Source organism: Phoenix dactylifera, unplaced genomic scaffold (genome assembly GCF_009389715.1).
Source record: "Phoenix dactylifera cultivar Barhee BC4 unplaced genomic scaffold, palm_55x_up_171113_PBpolish2nd_filt_p 002490F, whole genome shotgun sequence".
In the NCBI taxonomy this organism is placed as follows: domain Eukaryota; kingdom Viridiplantae; phylum Streptophyta; class Magnoliopsida; order Arecales; family Arecaceae; genus Phoenix; species Phoenix dactylifera.
In genome coordinates, this window is record NW_024069690.1 from 6,681 (window position 1) to 21,018 (window position 14,338).

The 14,338-nt window shown below is 38.8% G+C and overlaps 1 protein-coding gene and 1 long non-coding RNA gene across 2 annotated transcripts; one reads left to right on the plus strand and one right to left on the minus strand.

Moving 5' to 3' along the window:
* Positions 1 to 3,774: 3,774 nt before the first annotated feature.
* Positions 3,775 to 11,878, plus strand: LOC120109608 (G-type lectin S-receptor-like serine/threonine-protein kinase At2g19130). Its single transcript, XM_039123383.1, has 2 exons — positions 3,775 to 6,973; positions 9,968 to 11,878. Exon 1 carries the CDS (start codon positions 4,522 to 4,524, stop codon positions 6,931 to 6,933), a length of 2,412 nt encoding a protein of 803 aa, XP_038979311.1. The 5' UTR covers positions 3,775 to 4,521; the 3' UTR covers positions 6,934 to 6,973; positions 9,968 to 11,878.
* On the minus strand, positions 9,700 to 14,122 carry LOC120109609. The gene is made up of 2 exons (XR_005510433.1): positions 13,461 to 14,122; positions 9,700 to 10,188 (listed from the first exon to the last, which is right to left on the minus strand). It is a non-coding gene; the product is annotated as an uncharacterized LOC120109609 (long non-coding RNA).
* Positions 14,123 to 14,338: the final 216 nt, after the last annotated feature.

Below are 14,338 nucleotides of genomic sequence, written 5' to 3' on the forward strand. Positions count from 1 at the left end.
CTTGGTGAGACTAGTTTTTAATTCTAAATGCAAATACTTACACACATCCCCTTTCAGGGCAAAATATTGCATTTAGTGTTTATGTAGGATATCTCTGATTCAGTTGCATCCTTCTTTAATTAATATGCCCAGATCGCGTTTTACAAGTTTTGACATGTATTAGTTAGGATGTTGATAGTGCAAATGCACGTAACAACTACTGAAGATTTTGCGTATAAAGTTAGTATGGGAATTGAAAAGTTGGGATAGTCACTTTTATATAGTGTGGTGATATCTTATGCTATTGGTGATGTTGTCGCTCTTGTTTGTTGCTAGTGCCTCTCACCTGCTTGATATTGCATGAATTAATATAAATTCCATTAATTTTGCATACTTCAATTTACAGCTATTTTCAAATTATCCAAATTCCTTCCCCACTTACAGACTATTCACCACAATTGTTTCCAACGTTTAAAATCCCCCGTTTAACATTCTACCAAAAAAAATTTCCCCTTTAACTGATTGTTGTCATCGGACCTCTGACTAGAAGCCGAATTTCTGTCGCGGTAAAAGAGGATACTGGACAACCATAGCTCATCATGAGTCGAGTTTAGGTAATATATATATATATATATATATATATATATATATATATATATATATATATATATATATATATATATATATATATATATCAAATTTTATATAAATTCAGTCTGAAGCTTATTTAAAATTTAACAGAGTTTAGGCCCGAAGTTTGACCCATGACCAGCTCGATAGCCGACATACCATAGCGATAGATGTAATAGCCCAATTTTCTTGGGCTAATGGACTAGCCTTAAGTAGGGCTGTTAATGAGCCGAGCTGCTCGGGCTCGGCTCGGCTCGGTAAAAGCCCGGCTCAGGCTCGGCTCGTTAGTCAAACGAGCCTGAGCCCGAGCCCAATATGAGACTCGTTTACACCCGAGCCCGAGCCCGAGCTCGAGCCCGAGCAACTCACGAGACCAAACGATCTCTAGTCTCCCACTGAAAAATCTTATTTCAGCACCATAATTCATAAAAATCTGACCACATAAAGAAAAATAGCCTGTTATCAAGCCCGAGCCCGAGCTCGAGCCCGATTACGAGCCCGAGCTCGAGCTCGTTCTAGAGCTTGTAATTGAAATGAGCTTTACGAGCTCAAGCCCGAGCTTGCTTTGCCAAGCGAGCCCAATATAGAGCTCGTTACCGAGCTCGAGCCCGAGCCCGAGCCCGAGCTTATGTGAAACGAGCCGAGCCGAGCTCTCCCAGGCTCGAGCTCGGCTCGGCTCGTTAACAGCCCTAGCCTTAAGAGGCTCGGGCCCATTTGTCTCGTGCGTGCATCGGACATGAAGGGCAGAGAAAGAAGACTCCGCTTGAGAGTTCTCTTCCTCCCCGATTCCAGCAGACTCCGAGAGTCCTAAGGCGAGCCAAAGATGGGCTAAAACCCTATGATCTCGTCTACAAAAGAGCATCCACCTCCTCCAATAGATTCCACCATTGAAATCGCACGCAATCACCACCGATTTCCAAGCCTTTGTCGAGCTATTCCTCGGAATTCCATCTGAAAAGATCGGTTAATCATCCATAAAGCTTCTCCGTACTGAGATAATGGGTCAAGCCTCTTCTTCCTCCTAGTTTTCAGCGGCGAGCTGTCGGAATAACATGAAACAGCGCATTCCCTGTTTTCTTCTTCTTGCTTGGTTTTTGCCGACCACCGCTGGCCGTGGCTCGTTGCTCGGGGCCGTCGCCGTTGGCATCACTGGAGGCTGCTGTAGACCGCCGTCCACCAGCTCTTCCATAGCTCGGTTTGAGAAGGAGAGGGAGAGAGAGAGTCGTCTCCCCTGTTTTGAGATGAGGAAGAATGCTTTTTCTCTTCTCTTTCTAGTTGGGCCAAGGGATTTGAGGAAGAGGGATTCAGAGGATGTGATGGTAGACCCATGGCTCTCTCTCTCTCTCTCTCTCTCTCTGTTCTCTTCTCTCTCTTCTCTTCTGTCTCTAGTTTGTTTGCAGTCTTTGAGTTCCTTTGCTAGGTCGATGAAATACAATTGAAATATAACATGATGGGAAATTCCCTTGTCTCAGCCTCACTGCCCACCATAACTTTCATAAGGGCAATCAAGGTACAGGCTCTTATTCCCTTATATAGCCATTTGGCAACGAAGAACTTTTTCGATGGAGTTCCAATACCACCTTAACTACTGCATCTTCATGGATAAATTAGTCGACTTTCGAATGCTGAATTGAGCAAGTACTAGTACCTCATTCTATCAATGACAAAAAAGTTATGGAACCAATTCATGCACAAGATGGAACCCCATTTATCTTGTTATTCATACTTAATGGAGAAATGTCACTCGTCTTCTATTAAAATACCATTTTTCTAGTGTCTTAATCTCACCCATAGGTACAATCCTGTGATGTATATCTTGGGTTGGCTATGCCCTAGTAGATTATATGCCTGGCCTCCTTTCTCATCTTATTGGGCTGGCCTCCTTTCTGATGCGTGATGCAGTACAATATTATGCATGAACAATTAAAATCTGCTGTAAATAAATATAAATCGGATCTAGAATAATAATGCAATCATACTTTTAAAAAAAATCATAGATCTCACCTCGAAGACAAAAAAAAAAAAAAAACATGAACCAATCACATTAACTGCAATTCATCAATACATTCATCTATATGGATCAAATATTATGCATAGATTTATCGTATAATAGTGCAATCCTCCTTTCCCAGCATATTATAGGTCGTGATGCATTTAAGGTAGTTAAAGAGTTTCTGTTGTTATAGTGAATCTGAAAAATAAGATAATGTGTGAGGACCACTACAAACGTGTTTTTAGTCTCACAGTAGTTATTTGGCAGAAAGATTTTAGGTACTTATATATGATTAAGAAAGTCAAATAACCCGCATGCGCATGCGTGCACAAACACACACATATATATTATATTTTTTTGCAACTAGTCTAGAATATAATTATTCAAACATAAAGCTGATGATGGATCGGACCTCGGATCTAAACTATATTCATTTTTAGTTAGGCTTCAGGCTAGGCTTATTTAAAAGTTGACATTTTCTATACCCAAGCCCGGCTGTGATCAACTCTATTCAAATAGATATAATTTTTGTTTTTAATGTCCCTTTTTCCACAAGGAAGAAAGAGAGTCCTGGTAGGGTACACACAGTTCCAGCCAGACTCTCCCTTATGTTGAGTTTTAACTAGCTCCGGCTGTCCAGTGGTCGGGACTAGTTCAAACACAAGGCGAGGAGTTGTATGTAATCCATAGCTGCAATAGGGGTATACATGATATTTTCTAAATTTTTAACTAGTCCCCGCCTAACAAAGTAAATTTTTCAGACTTGCAGAACATTATTATTTTTCAGATATTTTATTGATTTTTTTTTGAGAAAAAAAAAATGATATAACGTTCCGGTGATCCATCATAAGAGACGCTTTGAAAGGATTTCAGGGAACAGGGACTCAGGTATACTATTGCCTTTTTCTCCGAGAAAATATAATAATCCCATGTTATGGAACAATTTTTTATGTTTTAGAAATTTTGCTTTGTTTCTGCTCATTGGGGTTTCTTGGTAAGTCTAGGATCAGGACATGCAGCAAAAACTTTGATTTTTTTTTTTTTTATTGCGTGTGCGCGCGCGCATTGCATTGTTGTCGAACAATTAATTATAATCAAGACTATAGCATCAGAACTGTGATTAGGATATTATTGTGAGTTAATACTACAGGCCCTCTCTCCTAAGAAAGCGATTTAAAAGTCCCTCAAGGCTTTTCTTTCTTTCTTTCTTTTTTTGAAGAAAATGGAGGAAGCGAACCACTTCCTCCAACTTTATTAATTGAGCAAATAAAAGCCTGTCAAGTCAAAAAACTTGAGGCCTCATTGATCAATCAAAATTATAGATTAGCAATAATAATTTAGATCACGAGGCAAAGTCTTTACTAATGCGTATCCAAATTGATAGATTTTGATGCATGAGCTTCTTGATCTGGGCCGTCCTTTCCATAGACTTTGATGGTTTGACCGTGGACCTTTGGGGTTTGAAAGTTCAATATTTATGAAAAAAATATATTCTTAAGGTAAGTAGAGTCAAAAGGACGATATCTAATTTTAGGAGAAGAAAAGAGAGCCGTGCGTTGAATGGTAACCATGTTCAACGTCACATGGTCTTCAAGAAAACGGCTACTTCTAATTTTCTGCTTCATATCTATTGTCTAGTAGTGCTGTTTTCTTTTCTATTCCATCATTTTGGTGCCTTTGGTGCGAGTTTTGGTCAGAAAAGGATGAATGGAAGAAAGATCCTCCCTTATTCTTCATCTATTGTGCTATTTTTTTCTTCTTCCTCCAGAGAAGATGGAATAACCTTTTCTAGCCTTTCTTCTCCTTCAGAAGCCATCTATCTAGAGAAGCTGATACCTTCCTATTAACTATTTTGTTCTATCATCTCTCTCTCAATACATCATTTCTTCCTCCTTTCAGCCTATTGTTTCTATCAAAACATGGATCACTGGAGCAAGTCATGTTTCCTGACACTGGTTTTCCTTATCCATTTCTCCTTCAGTTCCCATCTCTCCAAAGCAGCTGATACCCTCTATCCAGATCGGTCTCTCTCTGGAAACCAGACCATTGTCTCTCAAGGTGGCATCTTCGAACTGGGTTTCTTCACACCAGGTAACAACTCTAAAAATTTCTACATAGGCATATGGTATAAACAAATCCCAGTTAGAGCAGTAGTTTGGATAGCAAACAGAGACCATCCAATATCTGACACTGGTGCATCAGAACTTAAGATCTCAGAAGATGGCAATCTAGTCCTTGCCCAATCTGGGATCCCAGTCTGGTCATCAAATTTAATCATGACCACCTCAACAAATTCCACGGTCGCGGTGCTTCTTGACACAGGCAACTTGGTTTTAAGATACGGTTCGAACTCCTCTGCTGCATTGTGGCAGAGTTTTGATCACCCAACTGATACATGGCTGCCTAGACAGAAGCTTGGTCTGAATAGAATCTCTGGAGAAAACCAGCTCCTTATTTCATGGAGAAACTTGGAGGATCCTTCAACTGGACTTTTCTCCCATGGCATAGACCCAAACGGAACCGACCAATATTTTCTATGGCGAAATGGTACCAAATATTGGACTACCGGGCTTTGGAATGGCAAGATATTTGCCAACATTCCTGATATGAGTTCGGGCAATTACCTGAGCTATGTCCATGTTTCCAATGAAAGGGAGAACTATTTCACGTACACCTTTAGAGATACCTCTACTATATCGAGACTCGTCATGGATGTAACAGGGCAAGCAAAGATCTTGAAGTGGATTGAGAGTTCTCAGGAATGGTTATGGGTTTGTCTATTACCAAGTGATCCATGCTCGGTTCCATCTCTATGTGGGGCTTTCGGCAGCTGCAGTTTAGAAACAGTGCCTTTCTGCAGTTGTTTAGAAGGTTTCGAACCACAATCCTCGACAGATTGGAATTTGAGTGATTGGAGTGGTGGGTGTGTAAGGAGAACCCCTTTGCAGTGTTTCAATAGCTCCGTGAACAGAGAAAAAGATGAGTTTTTGATGATATCCGATGTGCAACCACCGACCAATCCACAATATTTGGGGGCTGGGACTGCAGAAGAATGTGAATCAGCTTGCTTAAGAAGTTGTTTCTGTACTGCTTACTCATACAGCGGTACGTGTTCGATATGGAATGGGGATCTCTATGATCTTAAGAAACTTTCCAATGGTTCAAGCACTGGAGATTCTGGAGTCCTTTATCTTCGCCTTGCAGCTTCTGATCTTCGGAGTGAAAACAGCCAAAGAGTTCATGGAATCATACCAATCATTATTGGAGCAGTTGCTGGATCTGCCGTTTGTTTAGTTGTTGCTGTTGCACTGATATGGAAATTTCAATCTAAGCATCCAACTGGTGTATCAGAAGAGATCAAGGGTTGTTCATTGGTGCTATTTAGGTACAAGGATTTAGTGAAGGCGACCAACCGCTTCTCCGAAAAGCTAGGAGCTGGCAGCTTCGGAACTGTCTTTAAAGGAACATTGCCCGATTCAACTTTAGTAGCAGTGAAGAGACTTGAAAGAACTGGACAAGGAGAGAAGCAGTTCCGAGCAGAAGTGAGCACAATTGGGCAGGCAAGGCATGTGAATCTTGTTGGCCTTCGCGGATTCTGTTCGGAAGGTTCTGAAAGATTGCTGGTATATGATTACATGCCAAATGGCTCATTGGGCTCTCAATTGTTTCAGAAAAAATCCAAGATTGTAGACTGGACTGCAAGATTTCAGATTGCTCTTGGGACAGCTAGGGGATTGGCTTATCTTCATGGGCATTGCAGAGACTGCATCATACACTGCGATATCAAGCCTGAAAACATACTTCTAGACTCAGAATTCTCTCCTAAAGTAGCCGACTTTGGCATGGCAAAGCTAATTGGCAGGGAATTCAGCAGAGTTCTGACAACCATGAGAGGAACCCTGGGCTACCTTGCACCTGAATGGATCTCTGGATTGGCCATCACCCCAAAGGCTGATGTTTATAGTTATGGTATGATGCTTCTTGAAGTTATATCAGGCAGGAGAAATGCAGAGGTATCTGAGGATGGAAATGTTACATTTTTCCCCATTTGGGCTGCCAGCAAAATTAATAAAGACGAAATTCTTAGTTTATTAGATCACAGGTTAGAGGGTAAAGCTAATGTGGATGAACTGAGAAGAGCTTGTAGGGTTGCTGTTTGGTGTATCCAAGATGAAGAGAGTCACAGGCCAACAATGAGTTTGGTTGTTCAAATCCTAGAAGGGGTTGTAGAGGTGAACACGCCACCTATTCCAAAGCAACTTTATAACCTTGTGGAGAATCGAGAGGATATGCTTTCTTCTGAAGCAACTTTTGGTGGGCAGACGTTATAACCCACTATTTAAGTAAATCCATTAAGATCTGCTGTCACATGTAAGCTTTAACTAATCCCTTGAGCTGCTCTGTAGTATTCCCAGCTATTTGTGTTAAAATAATATATACATATATATAAGAATAAAACAAAGATAGTTGCTTGGATCACTTTGTGAGCTATTTCAATGAAGTACTTGACCAAATTTTGTCTTAAAAGTTAGGTAGAATAGCTAGGCCAGATTAATATCTTCAATTGTGGTTTTATTTTGTCATCTGAGTGAAAAAATCTGACGTCTATGATGGAAATCATGGTATCACTAATTCACCAAGATTTTGCACTAGCACTTATCAAATGCTATTTCTTCTGAACTTGTGGTGCTTTCAGCATCAATTGCTGGTCACACTTTAGGAATCTTCAAGAACTGTTCACATCTGAAGCTAATTGCATATTGCTGGTAGATATATCATCTTTTTCCTTTTTTTGATAGAATCGGAATTAGTTATATATTTTGGTAGATACATCATCATTGGAGGTGAAAACACTGTTATGAAGAGTGCATAATAGCACTCAGGACTAGAAATAAGTTCAGCATTCTGATCATTGTTGTCATATGAACTGGTCGGTGTTCTGCCCATCTTGTATTCATACAAATGATTCTGGTCTTCTAGCATATTAACTTGGATTCAAGTACATGCCAAATTAGAGTCAATAATTTCAGCTGAAGAGAAATCTTCAGCTCCGTCAAGAAAAGAGAAATCTCCAGGTGTCTAATACCTGAATTAAAATCACCTCAAAACCATTTTTACAATCACAGTGACGGTGTTGTAAGATTAGATTTTCTTTCATATATGTGCTTCTAACAAAGTTGATTAGCAAATGAATCTTAGCTTATTAGATCACATACAGAAAGATTAAGTTTTTGAAGCAATTTAAGTGTTATTTGTCCATATGTCATGAATGATATCACCTTGCAGATTGGCTAGGGGTACCTGGGTGTGAAGACTAGAAACCTCTATGAAGGTCTGATGGATCATTTATCGGTTGTGTTCTTGATGACAAGAATCTAATATGGGAGTACACTAGGGATTCGTTTGCTTCGTGGGCAAAGAAGTGAGGAAAGTATAGTCAATAAAAAAATAAAAAAATACCTCATGATTTTTTTTTGGTACAACGCCAGCTTACACAGAACAGGTGTGAGTGCAACCAACAGAGTCAGAAAGGATAAGATAATTAGGCTTGTTAACGAGCCGAGCTGCTCAGGCTCGGCTCGTTAGTCAAACGAGCCCGAGCACGGGCCCAAAATGAAACCCGTTTAAATCCGAGCCTGAGCAGCTCACGAGTCCAAACAGAGCTCGTGATTTAACAAGACCAAATGAGTTCGGGATCCGAGGATTGAGATCAGTCCCAAACCCTGCATCCGACGATTGGCCCAATGCCCTCCTCTCCAACCCCTCCTCTCCAACCATCCTCCTCAATCCTCCTCCGACTTGCTGCGGCGCTGCCCTAGCTCCTTCTTCCCCAGTCCCCACCTCCTTCTCCGTCTGCCCTAGCTTTCGCTCTCCCTTCCCTTTCCGGCGGGGGTGACGACTACCATGCTGCCTCTTGAAAGGGGTAATAGGAGAGAAGAGCACCAGAGAAAAAGGCAATGCAAGGAAAAAGACACCGACACAAGGTCTGCCCAGGCAAAGCCCTAAAAATACCTTATGATTGGTTGAAGGTTTCAAAGGAGAGAGATTAAAAAATAGCTTTTCCATGAAAATAAGTTTACCACATTTCGTAGGGAAGAAAAATCTATGGGATATGAAAAAACTATTTTTCCATGAGCTAGAAATTATGATATTTTTTTTTACCAAAATGCTCTTAAGCCATCCTGATCTTCTTAATAACTATTTTTAATAGCTAATCTTAAACTATTAAAAAAATACTATTAAAAATTACCACAATATAAAGAAATTGTGGTAATTTTAATATAAAAATAATATTAATAACTATTAAAAATTACCATAATATAAAAAAGTTGCCAACTATTAAGAATTGTTTGAACTCTAAAAATTCAACCCAATACATATTTTTAATACCTATTTCTAAATATTTTAAAATATTTTAAAATTATGCATGTGATGTTTTACAGGTATTTTACACAATTTTATTAAGGGTATAAGTATTTTATACAACTTTTTCAGAAAAGTAGATGCTCAACTAAACATAAATTATTCTAAAAATTGTGTTTTCTATGTCACTTTCTCATAGTTAACGAAACATCCAAAAACTATTTTTTCAAGTATCATATATCCAGATATCAGCTTCTCAGAAAAAATATTTCAGCAAAGTAAAATTCTTTCCACGAACCAAATATGTCCTAGAGTAGAACATGGAATGAGTTAAAGAAGCAGCTCAAAGTAAGATGCTCCATATAAGATATCTGAAAAGTAAAGGAACACAAAACTATATAATATTCTTTGAATCATAAAACTGACTATATATAGATGTAATAAGTCATGCATTTTTAGCTTTTAGCTCTTCCTGTAACAAAGAACAAATACATCAAACAGAAATCAAATTCGAACTTGTTCTTTCTGAAATGCTCTGAAGGAATTGTTTCATTCAGTTGGCTACAATAGTTACAAATAACTATTCTCTTTTAAAAAAAATCACAAGGTAATTTTTTTTCATGTCACATTTCTTAGATATTATTAAAGTTTGCAGGTTAAGGTTCATCTGTTCCTACAACAGTATATTTTCCCAACAAAGGTAAGTTTTCAGCTGAATTGCTTCGAATGCCTCATCATTTCCATAGTCATCTAGTCTATTCTTGAAAATAGTTACTCGGTCTAATACAGTTTCTTTAAGATAAAAAATACAACACAGAACCCTAACCCAAAGCCAGGGGTTAGCAGACACCTAATTTGACCACAACAATTACAAAATGCCTGATAAAAATGTGATGTTCATATGGCCATGAATTTGACTTATTATTGTTTGATGATAGTCAACTGTGGATTTAAGGATTTCTGAATCAATATTTAACCTAACATGCACCTATGAGGATGCAGCTGTAGGCAGTGCCCCATGCAAACGTGCAAAACAAGGTCGCGATTCAAAGACTCTATCCTCCAAAGGAAAGAGGCAAGCTCAAGCTCCGGCCAACAGTCACCAGTGATGAGGCAGGAACAGCTACAGACTTCTCCAGTTGCACCAAAGAAGCTCTAGACACCATCTTCTCTTCCGCCATCCTAGGGCTCTGAGGAAGTTTGCCAAACAATTATTCCCTGCCCTTCTCATCCACCAGTGGAGCAACTGTATTAGATTGGAGAGCGAGCAGGTTCTCAAGCCATTGGGTATTATTGTATTAATTTTAATGGATCCAGAACTTGACAGTTTCAATCTATCCATTTAGTTGGTTATTTAATTATGACCAATAATTATCATTTTGGCTTCATCATAGACTTCCACTTCAATTGTTAAATTCCAAATTTAAGTAGATCGATTGTTGGTGCTTTATTTCTAAGTTGATGGCCACCACCAGGAGTTGGTTCTCTCTCCATGTCTTTTCTTCTTCTCTCTCAGTAACCACCTCTCTATTGTTGATGATACTCTCTCTTGCGGCCAATTCCTTTCATAAAACCAAATCATAATCTCCACTGAAGGCATCTGTGTGGGAGGACCCATGCAGGCATATATTTATTCTCACATCAACTAGATTCTGGATACTTATACAAGACCAAAAAACCTAAATAATACTTTCTGGCTAGTCTTTTTGGGTGAGGTCCTGATCATTACAAATAGTATCAGAGCGTATCTAGCTTGTAGCCCATGTGGACTAGAAAACACTGCAGCATGGGTCCATTGGAATTCGTAATGATTTAGAGCCTCATCCAAAAAAGCTAAACAGGATATATTATTTAAGTTCCTTGATCCTGTATAAATACTCATGATCTATCCATTAAATAGCCGATGTAGGACTAAACATATGGCTGCATGAGTCCTCACATACTACCCTTGTTTAAGCCCTAGCGAGGACTGTGAGCTAGATTTCTTCACACCAATAAGCCACAAAACTTCTATATAGGCATGTGTTATAAAAGGAGGCTTGAAAGAATGGTCTTTTGGGTAGAGACCGATCTTAAGCTCTTCACTTTTAGAGCTAAAGGTATCCCAAGATGGAAATTTTGTCCTCTTGAATGAGGTACAAACTGTAATCTGGTCATCAAATTTAAACTCCATTGCTATAGACTTAACAACTGCAATGCTGCTTGACTCTTTGAAACTTTGCTCTGATGAAACCGGTTAGACTCCACTTCTGTAGTTTGGCAGAGCTTCGATCACCAACTGACACATGGCTCCCTGGAGGACAAATTGGTTGGAACAAGCTTACCGGGGAGTGCATAACGTCACTTCATGAAATAATCCAGAAGATCCAGCTCCTGGGCCTTACTCTTATGGCTTCGACCCTAATGGAAAAAATCAGTTGGTTCAGTTATGGAATGGTTCTAAAATGTACCGGATTAGTAGAGAATGGAATGGCCATTCTTCAGCTTAGTCCCTGAAATGACGAGGAACAAAGTCTTCTTGAGCTTAGTATTCTTTTTAAGGAATGAAGTCTTCAACTACATCTATTTTGAGAGTGAGATCTGCATAACTTGCATCCTTTTTGATACTAAGCACCATCACCAGATTTGTGGTGGATGTATCAGGGCAAGGATTACAGTGGTCGTGGTTGAATAATAATAGTGCAGGCTAGGTTCTCATTTGGTCTCAACCAAAACTCCATGGTGATGTTTATTCTCTTAGTGGTTTCTTCAGTATCGGTGATGATAATGATGTGCTCCTCTATAGATGTCTACAAGGTTTTGAGCCTGCATCTCTAGAAGACTGGAATTCAGGATAATGAAATAGAGAGTGTCAGAAAAACCAAATTGTGATGTTGTGATCATAAGTTTATGATGAGTTAACTCAAAAAAAAAGAAGAGAAAGAGAGAAAGAGATTGTGATGATTTTGATCTACCACACAATGGCCCAAGAACTGGAAGCTTGCGGTAATGGGAGCGCCGAGGCTTTCCAATTAGCTCGTTTTTTTTTTTTTTTGGTGAAATCCAATTAACTTGCTTGAACAGCTCCTTTTGCACTTCTTATGCTTATAATAGACATGGGTGTTCAACTTGGAATGAAGATCTCCAGAGTCTGCGCAGCCATCAGATATAGCAATAGCATGGTGGACTGTATTTATCCTAGCCTTGCAGCTTCTGAGCTACCAAGTTCTAAGAATAGGAAGGGAACAATTACAGGCGAAGTTATTGGTGCAGGACTTGTCATTGTTTTGAGCATTGTTTTGGTGCTAATTTGGAGCTACCAAAGCAGAGGACTAATTGGAGTATCTAAGGCAGTTGAAGATGGTTCTATGATGGTCTTTAGATACAGAGCCTTACAGACAATGACCAAGAACTTCTCTGAGAGATCGGGGGGAGAAAGTTTCGGTTTTGTCTATAAAGGAGCATTGCCTGATTCTACTGCCATTGCTGTAAAAAAGCTCACAGGCCTTATTATTGGAAGATAGAAGAAAAATTTACAAGAGTGAGAAGGGGGAGGGAGAGAAGAGGAGAATGAAAGCAAGTATATGCATCACATTTCCCTGGGAACTCAGTTTCAACAAGGGAGATAGACTACTCGTAAGTCTTCTATGACTATCCACAATTCTTTCTGACCAAAGATTTCCCCCATGAGCAAGGAGAAACCAATTCTGACTGAAGTTGGCACAATGAGAAAACAATTCAAACATAGCATCACTTTATATCATGATGTGGCTTTGTATGCATGACTTTGACATGGTAAAGATGATGTGTAAGGGAGGGATCTAAAGTAGCTCCTTGTTTTCATTAGCCCTTTGTGCAGGTGTATATTAGCAATCGAGTCATGGTGAGCTTCCTTAATCGTTGTAGAATTACAACCGTATATTATCTATTTTGTAAGTCTGGATATGGAAGGTTGAACTATTTTAGAGATATCAATATCTGCTATTATAAGGACTATTCTTGTTGAAATAAGCTTGTTTTAAGCACAAATACTTAGTGCGGTACTTGTTCTATAATTAATAACAAAAGAGCATCCTAAGTTACAGTTAGAGATGCACCATCCATGTTGTTACTGTTAATCATCATAAAAGTTCAAAAAAAAAAAGGCATGTCATGCCTCACTCAAGAAAATTCAATTGAATGCTGACCATTTGTAGAGTTGACCTGTTTGTCATAAACTCTACACAGTCAGCTCGCACTAGATGAGACTGGACTATTATTTTTGTGGTTGATATTCCATTTCCTTGCATTCTTTTGAGGAAATTTTTTCTTGAAATATTTATGTTATAGTTTTGAACCGTATTTACCTCTATCTTCAGTCAAAACTTTGATTCAATTGTAGTGAAATTTTAAATATATTCGTTAAAGCTTTTTTTTTTTAATGCATTTCAGTTTGGACTATCATACAAAATCCATTGATTTTAGCAACAGGCACAAAAGAAATGAAATACTTCAAAGCATAAAGGAAACAACACACCTCTTGAAACTTTCTGGACCCGTGAGCGTGAATTTAACGCCTGAATTCAGTCAGGCAATTCGTCGAACGGCCAATGCTCGTCTTTAAAACAGTTCCCTCTTGAGCTTTGCTTTGTTGAGCTGGTTCTTGGGCGGTCGCTGACAAGACGCCTTGCGGCTCTGAAAACAAGGCTCTGGACTGCCCCGAAGTCATAAAGAACGGAACCAGACCATAAAATCCCGATTGGTTCGAGCCTGTTAGGAAATCAAGAGCCTGTTAGGAAATCAAGACCGCTGATACCCTCCTCGGTTAATCCCCCCATAATAATAATAATAATAATATATTGGATAACTGAAAAGTTTATTTCATTTCCATAAAAAGGTAAGTGATGATAATGTCAATATTTTTAGACTCTAATAAGTGTCTGTAATATAGGTTTAAATTTGTAGTAACATTTATATAATATTTGTAAAAGATAAACTGCACCATACGCAAGGAGTAAATATAAAAATATTAATTGCATTAATAGTAAAAGAAAAATAATAAAAGATCAGTTATTGAGTATTAATAAAGACTCAAAACCATGACTGACTATTCCTAATGCTTCTAATGCACATAGCATATACTAAGCCCTAAAATATGAACCAGTAGAGGGTGCTTCTTGGGCTCCTTTCATGAGGACTCCCATTCTCATTTTATAAAGCGCACATCAAAGTTGACTTCATGGCATTCCAGCATATAATTCGCTATTTTAATTTTTTATACCAAGTGTTATTCTTTTAACACACGAGGTCAGAACTCTTCCACATGCGCAGGCCTCACTTCCAAGATTCCCTAGTGTAGCTTTCTTTTTTTTTTCTTTTTTAATTGTGCATCCTCGAATGCACTAGCTAATGTTA